Raw genomic sequence first — 22,231 nt, forward strand, 5'->3', positions numbered from 1 at the left:
CCACCCTATAATTAACCATAGGAGTGCAGATATCTTCTCTGTTACTTCTATACTAAGACACAACTATACAGACACACACCGACACATACTACTATACTAATACACACTACTACACTAACACACACACACACACGCCCAGCGATACATACACTGCTATACTAACACACACACGTACACCGACTCATACTTATATACTAACACACTACTGCACAGACATATACTGCTATACTAAAACACACACACACACACACACACATTACTATACTAACACACACTTGTACAACCAATACACACACATCTATACTAACACACACTACTACACCAACACATACTGCTATACTAACACACACTCGTACTCCGATACACACACTACTATACACACACATTGATAACATTTCAGCACTTTTTTTTAAAACTAGTCTCAGCACTCCCCCTCCCCACGGAGCTTGCTGCCTTGTCAGTTACACGGGGGGAGCAGGGATACATTCTCCGTGATAAAGATGCTAATATAAAAGGACTGTGTACCAGTCAGACGTATACGCACGTAACTATATCCATATGTTGTGTGCATCGCATTCACAGACTTCCCCAGTCACCGCACAAGACTTCTTCGCCCTGCACAAAATAATACCCTGTTGCCTTATCAGCCTCATTTTGCACCTGTGAGCTGCCTTGTGCAGTGACTTAACTCTTTTGCTGCCAGGCGGGATTTGGGGCTATGAGCGCCTGCTCCTTGTCTGATTCCTTTTCGCCCAGGCCGGGCAGTTGAATAAAAGAATTCACTTGATATTTGCATGCTGTCCTTCTGTAATATCCCCCCCCCCCCACCACAAGAAACGTGGTATCCGCCTCTGCTTAAAGATCTTCCTGAAATAAAATGTACCTGAATGTGATTCTGTCCGTCCCTCAGTCCTAAGGGGAGGAAGGTTGACGTTTTAGGGTGGGAGCTGCAAAACAGAGGATTTCTATAAGGAAACAACAACCATTGGATTTCTCTGCGGAAATCTGGTGCTGTTTTTTGGGGGGCAGGAATGTTGCTCCAGTTTTACAGCCAGGAAGCGTTTCTAAATAACCAATTCTCCCTGCGCCTCCCTCACCCCCATCCCATATCATTGGGAAATAATATAATTGAAAGTTTCTCTATCTGGTTTGGAGGTTGCAGAGCATGGGCTGCCTCACACACGTGATTGGCAAGCACTTTGGAATGACACGCTGGTGCTTTATACTCATGATATGATGATAATAATAAGTAGCATTCCTAATAATATTAATATGTGACATTTGGAAGGTGAGGCAGCTTGCACCTCAGAGGTGGCTGAGTAGAGACACCGGTTCCCCATCGGGATCCATCACTCACTGCTCCAGCTGACTCGGGATTCTGCCCTTGGACCTGCAATCCATCAGGTGGGTTTACACTGGATACCTCCCACTTGGAAAGAGTTGTTGGTAAAGAAGTCATGGAACGCCAAGGCCCAACTGTTGGTGAACGGCTGCCACCTTCGGGTGAGAGGTGGTACTACAGGTTCCAGGTAAACACAGGGCAGTTTTGAAGGAAGAGAAGGGCGGGTTGACCTTGAGTCGGTATATCAAAGACTTGAAAGTCATTGGCTCTTACTTCGCCCCTGTGTGCCCCAGCTCCTGATTTGGGGAGTGCTAGGAGGAGTTACATCATTCTGCATCACTGGCCTGATTTATTCTCCCTTGCTTCTGCATTAAAGTCTCTGCCAGGTGTGAGGTGACAGATATATGACAGTGACAGTCTGCACCAGATGGAAGAAAGTTGGTCAACACACGTGGTGCAACTGGGGGGTACATCATGGCCCAGAACATCCAAGCAAACGTCTTCACTGCCTGCGCACATTGACCCTTTAGATCAGGAGCGGCCAACGCCAGTCCTCAAGGGCCACCAACAGGTCAGGTTTTCAGGATCTCCCTGCTTCAGCACAGGTGGTACAGTCTTTGATTGAGCCCCCTGTGCTGAAGCAGGGATATCCTGAAACCCTGACCGGCTGGCCACCCCTGGCCTAACATTCTGCTGTCACTAGCCAGACAGAGAAACAGAAGCAGCGGATCCAGAGAAAAGGGAAACATATTCATTTTTCACAGGACACAAATAAATAAAACTTATCATAAAGGGGCTTATTTTTTTCCCTACGGAGCTGAGAAACGGTGTCCAAAAAATGTTTTTTTGACCCCGCTACGTGAGACTGACCCTGGGTGGAGCCTGACTCTCCCAGGACTGGGACTCACTCCTTGTTAGAGTTACAGGTCCAGACTTGATTGTTATCAGAGGCAGAAAGAGCCCAGGGGACCCCTTTCTCACCTCCCCCCACCCCACAGATCACAGCCCTGCCTAATGGGATAAGGCAGCGGCCTGGGGTCATTGTGAGGGGTCCCAGTGACAGCTGCAATAATAAACCTGATTGGCTGTTTCTCTCCCCTCCTGCCCCCGTCTCCGCTCCAGTGGGTCCACCCAGGGCTCAGTTCTGAACAGAAGGCACTCGGCTGACCTGCTTGGCACACAGGTAAAAGGGGGGGGGGTGGGGGGTGTTGGGGGTTTGCTGAGCAGAGGTGAAGATTAGGGGGGTTATGGTAGGTGTCCCAAGTTCACCAAATGTACCAGCGAAAGCTATAGAGGGGGAAGCAGGCGTCCTGCCGAGAAATGGGCTGCTTTTTAACTAGTTTTCTGTACTGTAAGGCGCTGTGATAGAGCAATAGGACGAGTTATAGGGAGAGTTTATATCGGGTGATGGGACGCGTTATAGGGAGAGTTTATATCGGGCGATGGGACGCGTTATAGGGAGAGGTTATATCGGGTGATAGGACGCGTTATGGAGCAATAGGAGGTGTTAGGGTAGCGATTATATGGGGCAATTGGAGGAGTTATAGGGAGTGTTATATGGAGTAATAGGAGTTATAGGGTGAAGTTATATGGGGCAATAGGAGGAGTTATAGGGAGCGGTTATATGGGGCAATTGGAGGAGTTATAGGGAGTGTTATATGGAGCAATAGGAGGAGTTATAGGGAGCGGTTATATGGGGCAATAGGAGGTGTTATAGGGAGAGGTTATATGGGGCAATAGGAGGAGTTATAGAGAGGTTATATGGGGCAATAGGAGGTGTTATAGGGAGCGGTTATATGGGGCAATAGGAGGAGTTATAGAGAGAGGTGTTCTATGGAGAGATCAGAGCTATAGAGCGTTATATGGGGCAATAGGAGGTGTTATAGGGAGCGGTTATATGGGGCAATAGGAGTTATAGAGAGGTTATATGGGGCAATAGGAGGAGTTATAGAGAGGTTATATGGGGCAATAGGAGGAGTTATAGGGAGCGGTTATATGGGGCAATTGGAGGAGTTATAGGGAGTGTTATATGGAGCAATAGGAGGAGTTATAGGGAGCGTTATATGGGGCAATAGGTGTTATAGGGAGAGGTTATATGGGGCGATAGGAGGAGTTATAGAGAGGTTATATGGGGCAATAGGAGGTGTTATAGGGAGCGGTTATATGGGGCAATAGGAGGAGTTATAGAGAGAGGTGTTCTATGGAGAGATCAGAGCTATAGAGCGTTATATGGGGCAATAGGAGCAGTTATAGGGAGCGGTTATATGGGGCAATAGGAGGTGTTATAGGGAGCGGTTATATGGGGCAATAGGAGGTGTTATAGGGAGCGGTTATATGGGGCAATAGGACGTGTTATAGGGAGTGGTTATTTCGGGCAATACGAGGAGCTATAGGGAGAGGTTATACGGGGCAAAATGATGAGTTATAGAGAGTGGTTATATGAAGAGATCAGGAGTTATAGGGAGCGTTATTTGGAACAATAGGATGTTATATGGAGCCAAGACCAAGCAGCACTTATAGGGAGACGTTATAGACACACATTGCTCCACAGCTCTGTATATTAGACGTTATAGACACACATTGCTCCGCAGCTCTGTATATTAAAAGTTATAGACACACATTGCTCCGCAGCTCTGTATATTAGAAGTTATAGACACACATTGCTCCGCAGCTCTGTATTAGACGTTATAGACACACATTGCTCCGCAGCTCTGTATATTAGATGTTATAGACACACATTGCTCCGCAGCTCTGTATATTAGACGTTATAGACACACATTGCTCCGCAGCTCTGTATATTAGATGTTATAGACACACATTGCTCCGCAGCTCTGTATATCAGACGTTATAAATACACATTGCTCCGCTGCTCTGTATATTAGACGTTATAGACACACATTGCTCCGCAGCTCTGTATATTAAAAGTTATAGACACACATTGCTCCGCAGCTCTGTATATTAGAAGTTATAGACACACATTGCTCCGCAGCTCTGTATATTAGACGTTATAGACACATTGCTCCGCAGCTCTGTATATTAGATGTTATAGACACACATTGCTCCGCAGCTCTGTTTATTAGACGTTATAGACACACATTGCTCTGCAGCTCTGTATATTAGACGTTATAGACACACATTGCTCCGCTGCTCTGTATATTAGATGTTATAGACACACATTGCTCCGCAGCTCTGTATATTAGATGTTAGACACACATTGCTCCGCAGCTCTATATTAGACGTTATAGACACACATTGCTCCGCAGCTCTGTATATTAGACGTTATAGACACACATTGCTCCGCAGCTCTGTATATTAGATGTTATAGACACACATTGCTCCGCAGCTCTGTATATTAGATGTTATAGACACACATTGCTCCGCAGCTCTGTATATTAGATGTTATAGACACACATTGCTCCGCAGCTCTGTATATCAGATGTTATAGACACACATTGCTCCGCAGCTCTGTATATTAGATGTTAGACACACATTGTTCTGCAGCTTTGTGTATAATATGTTATATACACATAGCTCTGCATATAAGGTTATAGATACACATAGCTCTGCATATAAGATGTTAGAGATGCACATTGCTCTGCATATAAGATGTTATAGACGCACATTGCTCTCCAGCTCTATGTTTAAGATGTTACAGACGCACATTGCTCTGCAGCTCTCTATATAAGATGTTACAGACACACATTGCTCTGCAGCTGTATATAACATGTAATAGACGCACATTGCTCTGCATATAAGATGTTATAGGTACACATTGCTCTGCAGCTCTCTATATAAGATGTTATAGACGCGAATTGCTCTGCAGCTCGATATAAGATGTTATAGCTGCACATTGCTCTGCAGCTCTGCATATAAGATGTTACAGACGCACATTGCTCTGCAGGACCAGCTGCTCACCATGCATCTCCTGGTCTCCCTGTGTCTCTCGGCTGTGGCCCTGGCTGGGGCCCCCCCGCCTCCGGAGGCTGGCAGGCGCAGAGCGGTGAAGTCCCAGCCTGGAGAGGGCGTCTCCTACGAAGACCTAGATAATTACGATCTGAACCTGGATAACTACGGGGAGTCTATCGACCTGAGCAACTACGAGGATCTGTACGACTACTCTGACCCTGGACCTAAGGTGAGACCAACACAGCGCATCGCACCCTCCAGGAGAGAACGGGTTAACAGTTACATAGTAACAAACATATGTCCATCGAGTTGAACCTAGAAACATGCTGCAGAGCATCGCATCATTCATACTTCTAGCAATAGACACAAGGACAGAAAGAATACTATATTGATGGATGCATACACATATAAATAATTAAATGGAGGGAGGGGTGGCGGGATATAGGGATGACAAGGGTAGGAGGGTGGAGGGATGGGAGGATGGAGGGCTTGGATGGGATGGAGAGATCGGAGGATGGGACGACAGAGAGATTGGAGGATGGAGAGATAGGATGGGAGGGCTGGGTGGATGGGAGGATTGAGAGTTGTAGGGATGGGAGGAGAGATCAGATGGAGGGATGGGAGGATGGGGAGATCAGATGGAGGGACGGGAGGATGGAGAGATTGGATGGAGGGAGATATGGAGGGGTGGGAGGATGGAGAGATCAGATGGAGGGACGGGAGGATGGAGAGATTGGATGGAGGGAGATATGGAGGGGTGGGAGGATGGAGAGATCAGATGGAGGGACGGGAGGATGGAGGGACAGGAGGATAGAGAGATTGGATGGAGGGAGATATGGAGGGGTGGGAGAGATAGGATAGAGGGCTGGGTGGATGGGAGGATTGAGAGTTGTAGGGATGGGAGGAGAGATGATGGAGGGTTGGAAGCTTGGAGTTTGTAGGGATGGGAAAAGGGAGGTAGGGATGGATGGAGGGAGATATGGAGGGGTGGGGGATGGAGAGATCGGATGGAGGGACGGGAGGATGGAGAGATCGGATGGAGGGAGATATAGAGGGATGGGAGGATGGAGAGATCAGATGGAGGGACGGGAGGATGGAGGGACAGGAGGATGGAGAGATTGGATGGGAGGATGGAGGGACAGGAGGATGGAGAGATTGGATGGAGGGACAGGAGGATGGAGAGATTGGATGGTAGGCTGGGAATATGGGGAGAGAGAGTTTTAGGGTTGGGAGGATGGATGGATGGATGGATGGAGTGTGTAGGGATGGGAGCAGGGAGTGAGAGATAGATGGGAGGAGGGATGATGGAGGATTGGATGCTTGGAGTTTGTAGGGATGGGAGGATGGATGAAGTGTGTGGGGATGGGAGGAGGCTGGGAGAGTTAGAGGGATGGAGGGGGTTGGATGGGAGAAGGGAGAGTTAGAGGGATGGGAGGATGGATGGGGTGTGTAGGGATGGGAGTAGGGAGAGATGGAGGGAGATATGGATGATGGGAGGGTTGGATGGATGGAGTGTGTAAGGATAGGAGGAGTGAGGGAGAGTTAGAGGGATGGGAGAATGGATGGAGGATGGAGGAGGGAGGGTTGGAGGGTTGGGAGGATGGAGGGATGGGAGGAGGGAGCGTTAGGGGGATTGAGGGATGGAGGGATGGGAGGAGGGAGCGTTAGGGGGATGGGAGGATGGATGGATGGGAGGAGGGAGCGTTAGGGGGATGGAGGGATGGAGGGATGGGAGGAGGGAGCGTTAGGGGGATGGGAGGATGGATGGATGGGAGGAGGGAGCGTTAGGGGGATGGGAGGAGGGAGCATTAGGGGGATGGGAGGATGGATGGATGGGAGGAGGGAGCGTTAGGGGGATGGGAGGATGGATGTATGGGAGGAGGGAGCGTTAGGGGGATAGGAGGATGGAGGGATGGGAGGAGGGAGCGTTAGGGGGATGGGAGGATGGAGGGATGGGAGGAGGGAGCGTTAGGGGGATGGGAGGATGGATTGGAGGAGGGAGCGTTAGGGGGATGGGAGGATGGAGGGATGGGAGGAGGGAGCGTTAGGGGGATGGGAGGATGGGAGGAGGGAGCGTTAGGGGGATGGGAGGATGGAGGGATGGGAGGAGGGAGCGTTAGGGGGATGGGAGGAGGGAGCGTTAGGGGGATGGGAGGATGGAGGGATGGGAGGAGGGAGCGTTAGGGGGATGGGAGGAGGGAGCGTTAGGGGGATGGGAGGATGGAGGGATGGGAGGAGGGAGCGTTAGGGGGATGGAGGGATGGGAGGAGGGAGCGTTAGGGGGATGGGAGGAGGGAGCGTTAGGGGGATGGGAGGATGGAGGGATGGGAGGAGGGAGCGTTAGGGGGATGGGAGGATGGAGGGATGGGAGGAGGGAGCGTTAGGGGGATGGGAGGAGGGAGCGTTAGGGGGATGGGAGGATGGATGGATGGGAGGAGAGAGCGTTAGGGGGATGGGAGGATGGAGGGATGGGAGGAGGGAGCGTTAGGGGGATGGGAGGATGGAGGGATGGATGGGAGGAGGGAGCGTTAGGGGGATGGGAGGATGGGAGGGAGCGTTAGGGGGATGGGAGGATGGGAGTAGGGAGCGTTAGGGGGATGGAGGGATGGGAGGAGGGAGCGTTAGGGGGATGGGAGGATGGAGGGATGGATGGGAGGAGGGAGTGTTAGGGAAATGGGAGGATGGAGGGATGGGAGGAGGGAGCGTTAGGGGGATGGGAGGATGGATGGATGGGAGGAGGGAGCGTTAGGGGGATGGGAGGATGGAGGGATGGGAGGAGGGAGCGTTAGGGGGATGGGAGGATGGAGGGATGGGAGCGTTAGGGGGATGGGAAGATGGATGGGAGGGAGCGTTAGGGAGATGGGAGGATGGAGGGATGGGAGGAGGGAGCGTTAGGGGGATGGGAGGATGGAGGGATGGGAGGAGGGAGCGTTAGGGGGATGGGAGCGTTAGGGGGATGGGAGGATGGATGGGAGGGAGCGTTAGGGGGATGGGAGGATGGTGGGATGGGAGGAGGGAGCGTTAGGGGGATGGGAGGATGGATGGGAGGATGGAGGGATGGGAGGAGGGAGCGTTAGGGGGATAGGAGGATGGAGGGATGGGAGAAGGGAATAAAAGCTTTGCTTGAGAAGCCGCTGATCCTGCGTATTGCAGCAAGTTTGTCAGATTACTTATTTCTCTGAGGCTGATGAGAGGAGGAATAGGGAAGGGGGGGCAGAGGAGGGAGGAAGGGGGGCAGAGGAGGGAGGAAGGGGGACGGCAGAGGAGGGAGGAAGGGGGGCAGAGGAGGAAGGGGGGGCAGAGGAGGGAGGAAGGGGGGGCAGAGGAGGGAGGAAGGGGGGGCAGAGGAGGGAGGAAGGGGGGAAGGAGGGAGGAAGGGGGGGCAGAGGAGGGAGGAAGGGGGGGCAGAGGAGGGAAGAAGGGGGGGTCAGAGGAGGGAGGAAGGGGTCAGAGGAGGGAGGAAGGGGGGGGCAGAGGAGGGAGGAAGGGGGGGCAGAGGAGGGAGGAAGGGGGGGGCAGAGGACGGGGAAAGTCCTGAAAGATCTCTCGGGGCTGAGCGTCCATCAGGGCCTGTCTGTGAGCATCTGCCATGACAGAGGGATCAAAGCAAGACGCTGCAAATCAGAGAACAGAGACCCGTCATGGGTAACCGGTCCCTGGGAGGAAGGGAACATGAAAGAGACAGAGGAGGAGAGGAGCAGGGGGGTGTGAGGGGAGACATAGGAGGAGAGGAGCAGGGGAGGTGTGAGGGGAGACAGATGAGTTTGTGTGACAAGATAGAGGGGGAGTGTCTGAAAGGAGAGAGCTAGACGAGAGATGTGAAGGGGAGAGGAAAAGAGGAGAGAGAGAGGACCTGGGGAGTGGGTGAGGGGAGTGAGAGGAACAGGGGTGTGGGTGAGAGAGGGGAACAGGGGAGGGGGTGAGAGGAGAGAGGAACAGGGGTGTGGGTGAGAGAGGGGAACGGGAGGGGGTGAGAGGAGAGAGGAACAGGGGAGTGGGTGAGAGAGGGGAACGGGAGGGGGTGAGAGGAGAGAGGAACAGGGGAGTGGGTGAGAGAGGGGAACGGGAGGGGGTGAGAGGAGAGAGGAACAGGGGAGGGGTGAGAGGGGAAGGGGAGGGGGTGAGAGGAGAGAGGAACAGGGGAGTGGGTGAGAGGGGAACGGGAGGGGGTGAGAGGAGAGAGGAACAGGGGAGTGGGTGAGAGAGGGGAACGGGAGGGGGTGAGAGGAGAGAGGAACAGGGGAGGGGTGAGAGAGAGGAACGGGAGGGGGTGAGAGGAGAGACGAACAGGGGAGTGGGTGAGAGAGGGGAACGGGAGGGGGTGAGAGGAGAGAGGAACAGGGGAGTGGGTGAGAGAGGGGAACGGGAGGGGGTGAGAGGAGAGAGGAACAGGGGAGTGGGTGAGAGTGGGGAACGGGAGGGGGTGAGAGGAGAGAGGAACAGGGGAGTGGGTGAGGGGAGTGAGAGGAACAAGGGTGTGGGTGAGAGAGGGGAACGGGAGGGGGTGAGAGGAGAGAGGGCAATGCAGGGGGACAGAAAATGTATATGTAAATAGAGACAGAAGGAGAAATAGAGAAGAGAGGTGAAATAAAGAGGGAGAAAGTGAGAGAGATGGTGGGAGAGAGGGGGAGGGAGACGGAGACGGAGAGATGCAACAGACATCCACAGACAGGAGCAAGCAAAACAGAGGGGGCAGGTGTCAGAAACACAGGAAAGAAAAACTGAGAGAAGGAGGGAAAGAGAGAGGTGGCAGGGAGGGGGAGGGGGGTGGCGGGGAGGGGGGGATGGAGAGTGACTGACGGAGGGGGGAGAGAGGGAGAGAGTGACAGGGAGGGGGGAGAGTGACAGGGAGGGGGGGGAGAGTGACAGGGAGGGGGGGGAGAGAGTGACAGGGAGGGGGGGAAAGAGTGACAGGGAGGGGGGGAGAGTGACAGGGAGGGGGGAGAGTGACAGGGAGGGGGGAGTGACAGGGAGGGGGGAGAGTGTGACAGGGAGGGGGGAGAGTAACAGGGAGGGGGGGAGAGAGTAACAGGGAGGGGGGAGAGAGTAACAGGGAGGGGGGGAGAGAGTAACAGGAGGGGAGGGGGGAGGAGATGGAACAATAAGTCACAAAAGGCAGCAATAGAAAAGAGTTTGAATGAGATGAAGATGCTCTGAGGGTGACAGTTTGTGATGTGAGATTACTGCTATTGGCTGTAAAGACACGCAGAGGTTAGGTGACCATCATGCAGTACCGGCCTGAATGTACAAGGGACAACTTGTGACTACAGTGCTCACATAACACCCCGTGACCCGGCACTGTCCTTCTCACCCCGTGACCCGGCGCTGCCCTTCTCACCCCGTGACCCGGCGCTGCCCTTCTCACCCCGTGACCCGGCGCTGCCCTTTTCACCTCTTGACCCGGCGCTGCCCTTCTCACCCCGTGACCCGGCGCTGCCCTTCTCACCCCGTGACCCGGCGTTGCCCTTCTCACCCCGTGACCCGGCGCTGCCCTTCTCACCCCGTGACCCGGCGCTGCCCTTCTCACCCCGTGACCCGGCGCTGCCCTTCTCACCCCGTGACCCGGCGTTGCCCTTCTCACCCCGTGACCCGGCGCTGCCCTTCTCACCCCGTGACCCGGCGCTGCCCTTCTCACCCCGTGACCCGGCGTTGCCCTTCTCACCCCGTGACCCGGCGCTGCCCTTCTCACCCCGTGACCCGGCGATGCCCTTCTCACCCCGTGACCCGGCGATGCCCTTCTCACCCCGTGACGCGGTGCTCCCCTTCTCACTCCGTGACCCGGCGCTGCCCTTTTCACCCCGTGACCCGGCGCTGCCCTTCTCACCCCGTGACCCGGCACTGTCCTTCTCACCCCGTGACCCGGCGCTGCCCTTTTCACCCCGTGACCCGGCGCTGCCCTTCTCACCCCGAGACCCGGTGCTGCCTTTTTCACCCCGTGACCCAGTGCTGCCCTTCTCACCCCGTGACCCGGTTCTGCCCTCACCCCCTGATCCGGTGCTGCCCTTCTCACCCTGTGCTGTCCCTTCTCACCCCGTGACCCGGTGCTGCCATTCTCACCCTATGGCCGGTGCTGCCCTTTTCACCCCGTGACCCGGTGCTGCCCTTCTCACCCCGTGACCCGGTGCTGCCCCTTTTCACCCCGTGACCCGGTGCTGCCTTTCTCACCCCGTGACCCGGTGCTGCCCTTCTCACCCCGTGACCCGGTGCTGCCCTTCTCACCCCTTTTGGTTTCCCCACAGATTGAGGTTGGGACCTTAGCTCCACTGGGTAAGAAGTCAGAGACCTCGACACCCACCCAGGAACCCAGTAATCCCACCCAGCCCCCCGTCACCCCGAAGCCTGCAGAACCCGGTCTGTTTGGATCTATGACAGAACAGGGTCAGTAGAGAACCGGCTCCCACATTCTCCTCTCCTCCCCACCCCTCTATCTCCATCCTTTCTTTGTTGCCCCCCTCTTAACTATCCTCACGCACGCAACTCATTATCTGACACTCTTCTGTCCGCTGATCTTCCCTCCCTCTCCCTGCCTCCTGCTGCTACAATTCCCTCCAGTCTCCTTTTTATCATCCCTTCTTCTTTCATTCCTCCCTCACTTTCTTGTCCCCCTCCCCCTTTCTGTCTCTCTCCTTCCCCTTGCACACTCTTCCCTCTCAGTATCCCCCCCTCATTGCCCCCCACTGAAAAGAGGGGGCAGTTATAACACACGCAGAAGAGTTAATTATTCGCCTTTCATCCTCTAAGAGCTGGTCAAAAATATCCCCCCAAAAAACTATAGAAATGCAGTCGAGTTGTTCTCAGAATAACGTTTTCTGCTCCAAAGTAACCAGAAAAGAAATGTTGATGACATCACAATGCTCTCTTCGTAGCAGACCAATGGGAAGGCTGTTTGATGACATCACAATGCCGTGTAATGTCAGGTTAGGCATTCCCAGCATGTGGGGTCTCAGATCGATGGTCTGAGGGGGGCTGATGACGCGATCTCTCTGTCTGTCTCTTCCCAAGGTCTGCCCACCTGCCTGGTGTGTGTCTGCCTGGGGACTTCAGTGTACTGTGATGACGTGGACCTAAGCACTATCCCTCCTCTCCCCAAGGACACCACTTACCTGTACGCCCGCTTCAACAAGATCACCAAAGTGCGCGCCGGGGACTTCGCAGGGCTGAGTATGTGATCAGAGCGGGGGGGGGGGGAGGGAGGGACGTGGAAGGGAAGAGAGAGGCAGGGGGAATATGGGAGGGGGGGCAGAGAGAGGCAAGGGGAATATGGGAGGGGGGCAGAGCCAAGGGGAATATGGTAGGGGGGGGCAGAAAGGCAGGGGGAATATGGGAGGGGGGGCAGAGAGAGGCAGGGGGAATATAGGAGGGGGGCAGAGAGTGGGAGGGGAAATATGGGAGGGGGCAGAGAGAAGCAAGGGGAATATGGGGGTGGGAGCAGAGAGATCAAGAGAGGGAGGTGTGGAGTATGTTCGCTGACATGTACATCAGACAGGCATAGGGGTATTCACTAAAATGAGGTTACATGGAACTAGCAGGAAGTATAATTGATCAAACAGACGTCCTGAAGAAGCACTGAAAAAGGAAGCGAAACATTGACAACTATTGAATAAACTCTACCTGTGCATCGTGAGTGATACATTGTACTTGAGTGCTCTGTATATGACCTCAGCATATCCTGTGTGATGGCCGTGTTGTGCCATGTATGATGTTGTATGTGATCATGTAATGACCTCACCGTGCTGTGTGTAACCTCCGTGTTCTTCCTGTTCCCAGACAAGCTGAAGCGTGTGGATCTCTCCAGTAACTCTCTGTCTGAGATAGAGGAGGATGCCCTGCGCCTGCTACCATCCCTCCAGGAGCTCCTCTTGCCCGAGAACCAGCTAAGGGCTTTGCCCGAGCTTCCTGCCAGCCTCACCCGCCTGGACGTCCGTCTCAATCAGCTGCACAGCTCTGGGGTCCAGACAGAGGCCTTCAAGGTGACAAGAATCTCCTGGAATGACACAGGGCAGCACCTTTGACAGGAATGTCACATCACCTGCTCCTTACTGTGCAACTGCTGGGTAACAGGGTGAAGGGGAGAGAGCGGGTGATCAGAAGGGGCAGGAGGAGGGCGCACCTCTGGGTGTCATGGGTGCCTTCTCCATTGCACCATATTTAAGAAACAAATACTATGTTCTCCCACAGGATTTCTTGGGGGAATGGCTTTTTGTGTTGTAACAAAATTCCATGATGGCAGTGACGTCCCTGCTGGCAGAAGAGGCCATCGGTGACGTCGGGGGAGGGAGAGGAATGGAGGGGAAAGACACAGAATTGCACACGTTGTAGGTAGCGCATGCGCAGAGGAGGTTGTAAACTGTGCCGGGCATGCCGCTCCGCGCATGCGCAGAAGCCCGTATTGATTTTCCCATGCGCAGCAACGGCGTGTGTGCAGGCCCTCCGGTAATGCGTGCGCAGACCTGCCCGGTGACATGCGCATGCGCAGGACCCCAGAAGTGATCAGTTGCCTGACCCACACTGAACTCTGCTGCACAAGTGGGTCAGTCACTGACCCAGTCAGTCAGTCACCCACCCAGTGGCTGCAGTCACCCACCCAGGTCAGTCAGTCACCCACCCAGTCAGTCAGTCACCCACCCAGTCAGTCTGAGTGACTGCACCGAGTGTCACCGACCCACCCAGTCAGTCAGTCACCCACCCAGTCACCTAGGGCAGGGCGTCTTTCTAACTCAAGGGAATTGTGTCCCAGCGTCTCCCAGCTGCAAAACGGGAGCAAAAAGGGAAACTGCACCAGATGTGTGTTTCTTAAATGTTAAATAGATAACTGCAGGTGTTCAATAAAATGACCTCGGGTGGGTTCCCCGCGGGTAGTAAGATGTGGGACGCGCTGAATGACCTCGGGTGGGTTCCCCGCGGGTAGTAAGATGTGGGACGCGCTGAATGACCTCGGGTGGGTTCCCCGCGGGTAGTAAGATGTGGGACGCGCTGAATGACCTCGGGTGGGTTCCGGTCGGGTAGTAAGATGTGGGACGCGCTGAATGACCTCGGGTGGGTTCCGGTCGGGTAGTAAGATGTGGGACACGCTGAATGACCTCGGGTGGGTTCACCGCGGGTAGTAAGATGTGGGACGCGCTGAATGACCTCGGGTGGGTTCCCCGCGGGTAGTAAGATGTGGGACGCGCTGAATGACCTCGGGTGGGTTCCGGTCGGGTAGTAAGATGTGGGACGCGCTGAATGACCTCGGGTGGGTTCACCGCGGGTAGTAAGATGTGGGACGCGCTGAATGACCTCGGGTGGGTTCCCCGCGGGTAGTAAGATGTGGGACGCGCTGAATGACCTCGGGTGGGTTCCGGTCGGGTAGTAAGATGTGGGACACGCTGAATGACCTCGGGTGGGTTCACCGCGGGTAGTAAGATGTGGGACGCGCTGAATGACCTCGGGTGGGTTCCCCGCGGGTAGTAAGATGTGGGACGCGCTGAATGACCTCGGGTGGGTTCCCCGCGGGTAGTAAGATGTGGGACGCGCTGAATGACCTCGGGTGGGTTCCCCGCGGGTAGTAAGATGTGGGACGCGCTGAATGACCTCGGGTGGGTTCCGGTCGGGTAGTAAGATGTGGGACGCGCTGAATGACCTCGGGTGGGTTCCCCGCGGGTAGTAAGATGTGGGACACGCTGAATGACCTCGGGTGGGTTCACCGCGGGTAGTAAGATGTGGGACGCGCTGAATGACCTCGGGTGGGTTCCCCGCGGGTAGTAAGATGTGGGACACGCAGAATGACCTCGGGTGGGTTCCCCGCGGGTAGTAAGATGTGGGGCGCGCTGAATGACCTCGGGTGGGTTCCCCGCGGGTAGTAAGATGTGGGACGCGCTGAATGACCTCGGGTGGGTTCCCCGCGGGTAGTAAGATGTGGGACGCGCTGAATGACCTCAGGTGGGTTCCCCGCGGGTAGTAAGATGTGGGACACGCTGAATGACCTCGGGTGGGGTCCCCGCGGGTAGTAAGATGTGGGACGCGCTGAATGACCTCGGGTGGGTTCCCCGCGGGTAGTAAGATGTGGGACGCGCTGAATGACCTCGGGTGGGTTCCCCGCGGGTAGTAAGATGTGGGACGCGCTGAATGACCTCGGGTGGGTTCCCCGCGGGTAGTAAGATGTGGGACGCGCTGAATGACCTCGGGTGGGTTCCCCGCGAGTAGTAAGATGTGGGACGCGCTGAATGACCTCGGGTGGGTTCCCCGCGGGTAGTAAGATGTGGGACGCGCTGAATGACCTCGGGTGGGTTCCCCGCGGGTAGTAAGATGTGGGACGCGCTGAATGACCTCGGGTGGGTTCCCCGCGGGTAGTAAGATGTGGGACGCGCTGAATGACCTCGGGTGGGTTCCCCGCGGGTAGTAAGATGTGGGACGCGCCGAATGACCTCGGGTGGGTTCCCCGCGGGTAGTAAGATGTGGGACGCGCTGAATGACCTCGGGTGGGTTCCCCGCGGGTAGTAAGATGTGGGACGCGCCGAATGACCTCGGGTGGGTTCCCCGCGGGTAGTAAGATGTGGGGCGCGCTGAATGACCTCGGGTGGGTTCCCCGCGAGTAGTAAGATGTGGGACACGCTGAATGACCTCGGGTGGGTTCCCCGCGGGTAGTAAGATGTGGGACACGCCGAATGACCTCGGGTGGGTTCCCCGCGGGTAGTAAGATGTGGGACACGCTGAATGACCTCGGGTGGGTTCACCGCGGGTAGTAAGATGTGGGACGCGCTGAATGACCTCGGGTGGGTTCACCGCGGGTAGTAAGATGTGGGACGCGCTGAATGACCTCGGGTGGGTTCCCCGCGGGTAGTAAGATGTGGGACACGCTGAATGACCTCGGGTGGGTTCCGGTCGGGTAGTAAGATGTGGGACACGCTGAATGACCTCGGGTGGGTTCACCGCGGGTAGTAAGATGTGGGACGCGCTGAATGACCTCGGGTGGGTTCCCCGCGGGTAGTAAGATGTGGGACGCGCTGAATGACCTCGGGTGGGTTCCCCGCGGGTAGTAAGATGTGGGACGCGCTGAATGACCTCGGGTGGGTTCCCCGCGGGTAGTAAGATGTGGGACGCGCCGAATGACCTCGGGTGGGTTCCCCGCGGGTAGTAAGATGTGGGACACGCTGAACTTCTTTCCCCCCCTCTCGCAGGACCTCACAAAGCTGCAGTTTCTTTATCTCTCCGACAACAAACTGGATCATGTCCCTGCCCCTCTCCCTGCCAGTCTGCGCTCCCTGCATCTCCAGGTACGCAGAACTCCCTGCTCGGACCCTCGTTTAAATTAGGAGATTGACACCGTTTTTATACAAGCCTGACAAGTATTTTTAATTCGTCGAACTTTTTAATAATTTTTTTTAGTTATTTTTTATTTTACAATCTTTACCTAATCTCTTTGATGATAAGACTGTTTGTTAGTGATTGTATATACAGATGTAGTCAGGGTTATTTTAACCTCTGATGCGTTATAGTGGCATATTCTGTGATATTCTGCGTTATCAGTAGGGTTGCCATGCGGCTTCTCCAAAAATGGTGAAAGGTGTGACTCACTCGAGACGGCCACACACACACCTCTCAGCTCCATGCTGTTTCCTCCTCTCCTTGGCCTCACCCCCAGGCTCCTGACACCTCCTCCTGTTTGGCTACATTACCCAGCAGCAGCCAAACAGGATGGAGGAAGCTGCCAAGCCCCATAGCAAAAGCCCTCCCCTCTCCCTGTTAAGGGAAATCCAGCAGCCCCCCCAAGCCGGTCAGGTCACTATGTCCAGAGAGGTAATACCAGTATACACATACACGCCCAGAGAGGTAATACCAGTATACACATACACGTCCAGAGAGGTAATACCGGTATACACATACACGCCCAGAGAGGTAATACCAGTATACACATACACGTCCAGAGAGGTAATACCGGTATACACATACACGCCCAGAGAGGTAACACCGGTATACACATACACGCCCAGAGAGGTAATACCGGTATACACATACACGTCCAGAGAGGTAATACCGGTATACACATACACGCCCAGAGAGGTAATACCGGTATACACCTACACGCCCAGAGAGGTAATACCAGTATACACATACGCGCCCAGAGAGGTAATACCGGTATACACATACACGTCCAGAGAGGTAATACCGGTATACACATACACGCCCAGAGAGGTAATACCGGTATACACCTACACGCCCAGAGAGGTAATACCAGTATACACATACACGCCCAGAGAGGTAATACCGGTATACACATACACGCCCAGAGAGGTAATACCAGTATACACATACACGCCCAGAGAGGTAATACCAGTATACACATACACGCCCAGAGAGGTAATACCAGTATACACATACACGCCCAGAGAGGTAATACCAGTATACACATACACGCCCAGAGAGGTAATACCGGTATACACATACACGCCCAGAGAGATATTACCGGTATTCACATACATGTCCAGAGAGGAAATAACGGTATACACATACATACATGTCCAGAGAGGAAATACCGGTATACACATACATGTCCAGAGAGGAAATAACGGTATACACATACATACATGTCCAGAGAGGTAATACCGGTATACACATACATGTCCAGTATTACCTCTCATTTTGTTACAGGACAGCGTCCAAATACAGGACAGTCCGGTTCAATACTGGACACGGAAACCCTAGTTATCACTGCCATTGAATCCTATGGAAACGCTGTAACATTCCCGAATGATAACGTGACATTCGGCAGTCTCAGTAGGGAAGATGACACACCTGTATATACACGTAACTTGCTGAGCCAGGATTTTCCTCTTTTGGTGTTGCGTTTGGCCAACACAGCACCGTATTTGGAACATTAATTACCAGATAAAATTAGAATAAAATGAACTCAAAGATGATAGACAAGGGGCGGCCAACTCCAGTCCTCAAGGGCCACCAACAGATCAGGTTTTCTCTGATTGAGCTACCTGTGCTGAAGCAGGGATATCCTGAAAACCTGACCTGTTGGTAGCGCTTGAAGACTGAAGTTGGCCGCCCGTGCGCTAGACACACACTCATTTTTATACAAGCACCAGCGTCGGTGAAAGTTGACCTGTAATTGGAGTTGAGACGATGACACCAAACAGAAATGACATTGTTTCTGGGATTATCTGCCCATGAAGAATCTCTGTCCCCGTTCCTCGGCGTAGAAATGATCACCTCACATCCTGGCCTTCCTCCCTCTCTGGCACACTCCTTACGTTGAGCTCTCCTGCAAAGTGTGGGTGAAAATCAGCACATAGGGTTATCAATGATAGGAGTGGGACTTTTTCTCGCTCTATAAATCTGGCCTGTTTTTGCTGCTGGCAGGCTCTGATCCGGGGGGTTCGCAAACTGAGGGGCACGCCCCCTGAGATTTTCGGGGTGGAGGGGGGGCAGGGGTTACAGAGGCCCCCGCGCTTCCCCTGAAGGCATTTAAAATTAAATGCCGGGGGACTGCGCAAGGCCCATGTAAATTCCCTTACCTTGGCTTCGGGCGACGCGTCGACATGGCAACCCAACGTCAAATGACGCCGTGGGGTGACGTCACGTTGCCATGGTGGGGTGACATCACATGACCCCCATGATGCCGGAGCTGAAAAGGTGGGGGGGGGGAGCAAGCAGGGGGACGCAGACCGAAAAGTTTACGCTCCCCTGCTCTGGTCAATAGACTTTGTTAATAAAAGCCCCTCCCTCCATCTTTTTTTGTGGTCCCCTCAGAATAACAACATCCAGACCATGCACAGGGACACCTTCTGTGACAGCCACGACCCCGCGCTGATCCGGCGCACGCTGGAGGACATCCGACTCGACGCGAATCCCATCCAGCTAAGTCGTTACGCCAACGACTTCTTCTGCCTGCCACGCCTGCCCACGGGGTCCTACCACTGAGACGCATGGCTATCTCTCACACACCAATCCATGGTGGCAGTGTCCTGCAAGGGGGCTACTCACACAGGCAGGGTCAAAATCACAGGGGGGGGGGGGGTGTCTTTAGGCTTGTAGATTGTTGGGGTGCCTGTATGCCGGGGTCACATATTTGCAGCAGCCACTTAGTAAAAGCAAGAGAAGTAGGAATAAATGTGTATTTTCTGCGGGTCACATATAATATGGCTGCCTTCTTCTTAAATACTCCGTGCTTATTGGTACAGTTGCTTTGCATTAGTGTAAATGCATGTACATGCAAACACGGGGACATCCAAACACATTCACACCCAAACACAAGGATATACACGCCTAGACACACACACACACACATATTCATACAGACATAATAAACAGACATACACGCATTGACAACAATGCATACATAGCACACTCACACAGCACAAGCACATACATGCGCGCGCACACACACACACAGCAGTGACAGCACACATACGCACGCGCGCACACACATAGCAGTCACAGCTCAGACATAAATAGCGCACACACACACACAGTAGTGACCGTACACATACACACACATACTCAGCGTGCGCACACATACTCAGTGTGCACGCACATACACATAGCGTGCGCACACATACTCAGTGTTTGTGCGCACGCACACATACACACAGCGTGCGCACACACACACATACTCAGTGTTCGCACACATACAGCGCACGCACACATACACAGCACACACACGCTGGGCTCTCCCACGCGCCCGTGTGAAGGTGACTTTCAGGCAGGATCTCACATATTGATCAGTCTGAGTGCTGAGCCCAGGGGTACAGAGACTGCTCGCACAGGGGGAGAGACCGCTCACACAGGGGGAGAGAGAGACTGCTCGCACAGGGAGAGAGACCGCTCGCACAGGGGGAGAGACCGCTCGCACAGGGGGAGAGACCGCTCGCACAGGGGGCGAGAGAGACAGCTCGCACAGGGGGCGAGAGAGACAGCTCGCACAGGGAGCGAGAGAGACCGCTCGCACAGGGGCGAGAGAGACCGCTCGCACAGGGGGCGAGAGAGACTGCTCGCACAGGGGGCGAGAGAGACAGCTCGCACAGGGGGAGAGACTGCTCGCACAGTGGGGAGAGAGACCGCTCACACGGAGAGAGACCGCTCGCACAGTGGGGAGAGAGACCGCTCACACGGAGAGAGACCGCTCGCACAGGGGGAGAGACCGCTCGCACAGGGGGCGAGAGAGACAGCTCGGACAGGGGGTGAGAGAGACAGCTCGCACAGGGGGCGGGAGACCGCTCGCACGGGGCGAGAGACCGCTCGCACAGGGCGAGAGACCGCTCGCACAGAGAGAGACCATTAAAACTGGGGGAGAGAGACCGCTCGCACAGAGAGAGAGAGAGAGACCGCTCGCACAGGGGGCGAGAGAGACAGCTCGCACAGGGGGCGAGAGAGACAGCTCGCACAGGGGGCGAGAGAGACAGCTCGCACAGGGGGCGAGAGAGAGCTCGCACAAGGGGCGAGAGACCGCTCGCACAGAGAGAGAGACCGCTCGCACAGGGGGCGAGAGAGACAGCTCGCACAGGGGGCGAGAGAGACAGCTCGCACGGGGCGAGAGACCGCTCGCACAGGGGCGAGAGACCGCTCGCACAGGGGCGAGAGAGACCGCTCGCACAGGGGTAGAGACCGCTCACACAGGGGGCGAGAGAGACAGCTCGCACAGGGGGCGAGAGAGACAGCTCGCACAGGGGGCGAGAGAGACAGCTCGCACAGGGCGAGAGAGACAGCTCGCACAGGGGGCGAGAGAGACAGCTCGCACAGGGGGCGAGAGAGACAGCTCGCACAGGGGTAGAGACCGCTCACACAGGGGGAGAGACCGCTCGCACAGGGGGCGAGAGAGACAGCTCGCACAGGGGGTGAGAGAGACAGCTCGCACAGGGGGCGGGAGACCGCTCGCACGGGGCGAGAGACCGCTCGCACAGGGCGAGAGACCGCTCGCACAGAGAGAGAGACCGCTCGCACAGAGAGAGAGAGAGACCGCTCACACAGGGGGCGAGAGACAGCTCGCACAGGGGGCGAGAGACAGCTCGCACAGGGGGCGAGAGAGACCGCTCGCACAGGGGCGAGAGAGACCGCTCGCACAGGGGCGAGAGAGACCGCTCGCACAGGGGGCGAGAGACCGCTCGCACAGGGGTAGAGACCGCTCACACAGGGGGAGAGACCGCTCGCACAGGGGGCGAGAGAGACAGCTCGCACAGGGCGAGAGAGACAGCTCGCACAGGGGGCGAGAGAGACTGCTCGCACAGGGGGCGAGAGAGACTGCTCGCACAGGGGGCGAGAGATCGCTCGCACAGGGCGAGAGACCATTAAAACTGGGGGAGAGAGACCACTCGCACAGAGAGAGACCGCTCGCACAGAGAGAGAGAGACCGCTCGCACAGGGGGAGAGAGACCGCTCGCACAGGGGGAGAGAGACCGCTCGCACAGCGCACGGGGCGAGAGACCGCTCGCACGGGGCGAGACCGCTCGCACAGAGAGACCATTAAAACTGGGGGAGAGAGACCGCTCGCACAGAGAGAGACCGCTCACACAGAGAGAGAGAGAGACCGCTCGCACAGAGAGGGAGAGACCGCTCGCACAGGGGGAGAGAGACCGCTCGCACAGGGGGAGAGAGACCGCTCGCACAGGGGGAGAGAGACCGCTCGCACAGGGGGAGAGAGACCGCTCGCACAGGGGGAGAGAGAGACAGCTCGCACAGGGCGAGAGAGACAGCTCGCACAGGGGGCGAGAGAGACAGCTCGCACAGGGGGCGAGAGAGACAGCTCGCACAGGGGTAGAGACCGCTCACACAGGGGGAGAGACCGCTCGCACAGGGGGCGAGAGAGACAGCTCGCACAGGGGGTGAGAGAGACAGCTCACACAGGGGGCGGGAGACCGCTCGCACAGGGGCGAGAGAGACCGCTCGCACAGGGGGCGAGAGACCGCTCGCACAGGGGTAGAGACCGCTCACACAGGGGGAGAGACCGCTCGCACAGGGGGCGAGAGAGACAGCTCGCACAGGGCGAGAGAGACAGCTCGC

At 55.4% G+C, this 22,231-nt stretch overlaps 2 protein-coding genes across 4 annotated transcripts in view; both read left to right on the plus strand.

Moving 5' to 3' along the window:
* Nucleotides 1–893, plus strand: part of PRELP (proline and arginine rich end leucine rich repeat protein) — a 9,005-nt gene extending 8,112 nt beyond the window's left edge. For both annotated transcript variants that reach the window (XR_012803790.1, XM_075613693.1), the window contains one exon: nucleotides 1–893. This exon is cut by the window's left edge. The gene's annotated coding sequence lies outside the window, so the exon portion shown is untranslated.
* Nucleotides 894–2,282: 1,389 nt separating this feature from the next.
* Nucleotides 2,283–19,378, plus strand: OPTC (opticin). Of its 2 annotated transcripts, none has more exons than XM_075613694.1 (7): nucleotides 2,283–2,525; nucleotides 5,204–5,477; nucleotides 11,488–11,626; nucleotides 12,251–12,409; nucleotides 13,016–13,218; nucleotides 16,405–16,500; nucleotides 18,986–19,378. In XM_075613694.1, exons 2-7 carry the CDS (start codon nucleotides 5,217–5,219, stop codon nucleotides 19,154–19,156), a joined length of 1,029 nt encoding a protein of 342 aa, XP_075469809.1. In that variant the 5' UTR covers nucleotides 2,283–2,525; nucleotides 5,204–5,216; the 3' UTR covers nucleotides 19,157–19,378. The 2 variants fall into 2 exon arrangements, with proteins under 2 accessions (XP_075469809.1, XP_075469810.1); XM_075613695.1 differs by having other exon boundaries at nucleotides 2,285–2,525; nucleotides 5,244–5,477; nucleotides 18,986–19,377.
* Nucleotides 19,379–22,231: the final 2,853 nt, after the last annotated feature.

This window comes from Ascaphus truei, chromosome 9 (assembly GCF_040206685.1).
Source record: "Ascaphus truei isolate aAscTru1 chromosome 9, aAscTru1.hap1, whole genome shotgun sequence".
NCBI classification, from domain to species: Eukaryota; Metazoa; Chordata; class Amphibia; order Anura; family Ascaphidae; genus Ascaphus; species Ascaphus truei.

Coding starts and splice junctions, on each gene's coding strand:
- OPTC (XM_075613694.1), top strand. CDS start 5,217: ATGTTACAGACGCACATTGCTCTGCAGGACCAGCTGCTCACCATGCAT. Junction 13,219..16,404: donor TCCAGACAGAGGCCTTCAAG/GTGACAAGAATC, acceptor CCCCTCTCGCAG/GACCTCACAAAGCTGCAGTT. Junction 16,501..18,985: donor TGCGCTCCCTGCATCTCCAG/GTACGCAGAACT, acceptor TGGTCCCCTCAG/AATAACAACATCCAGACCAT.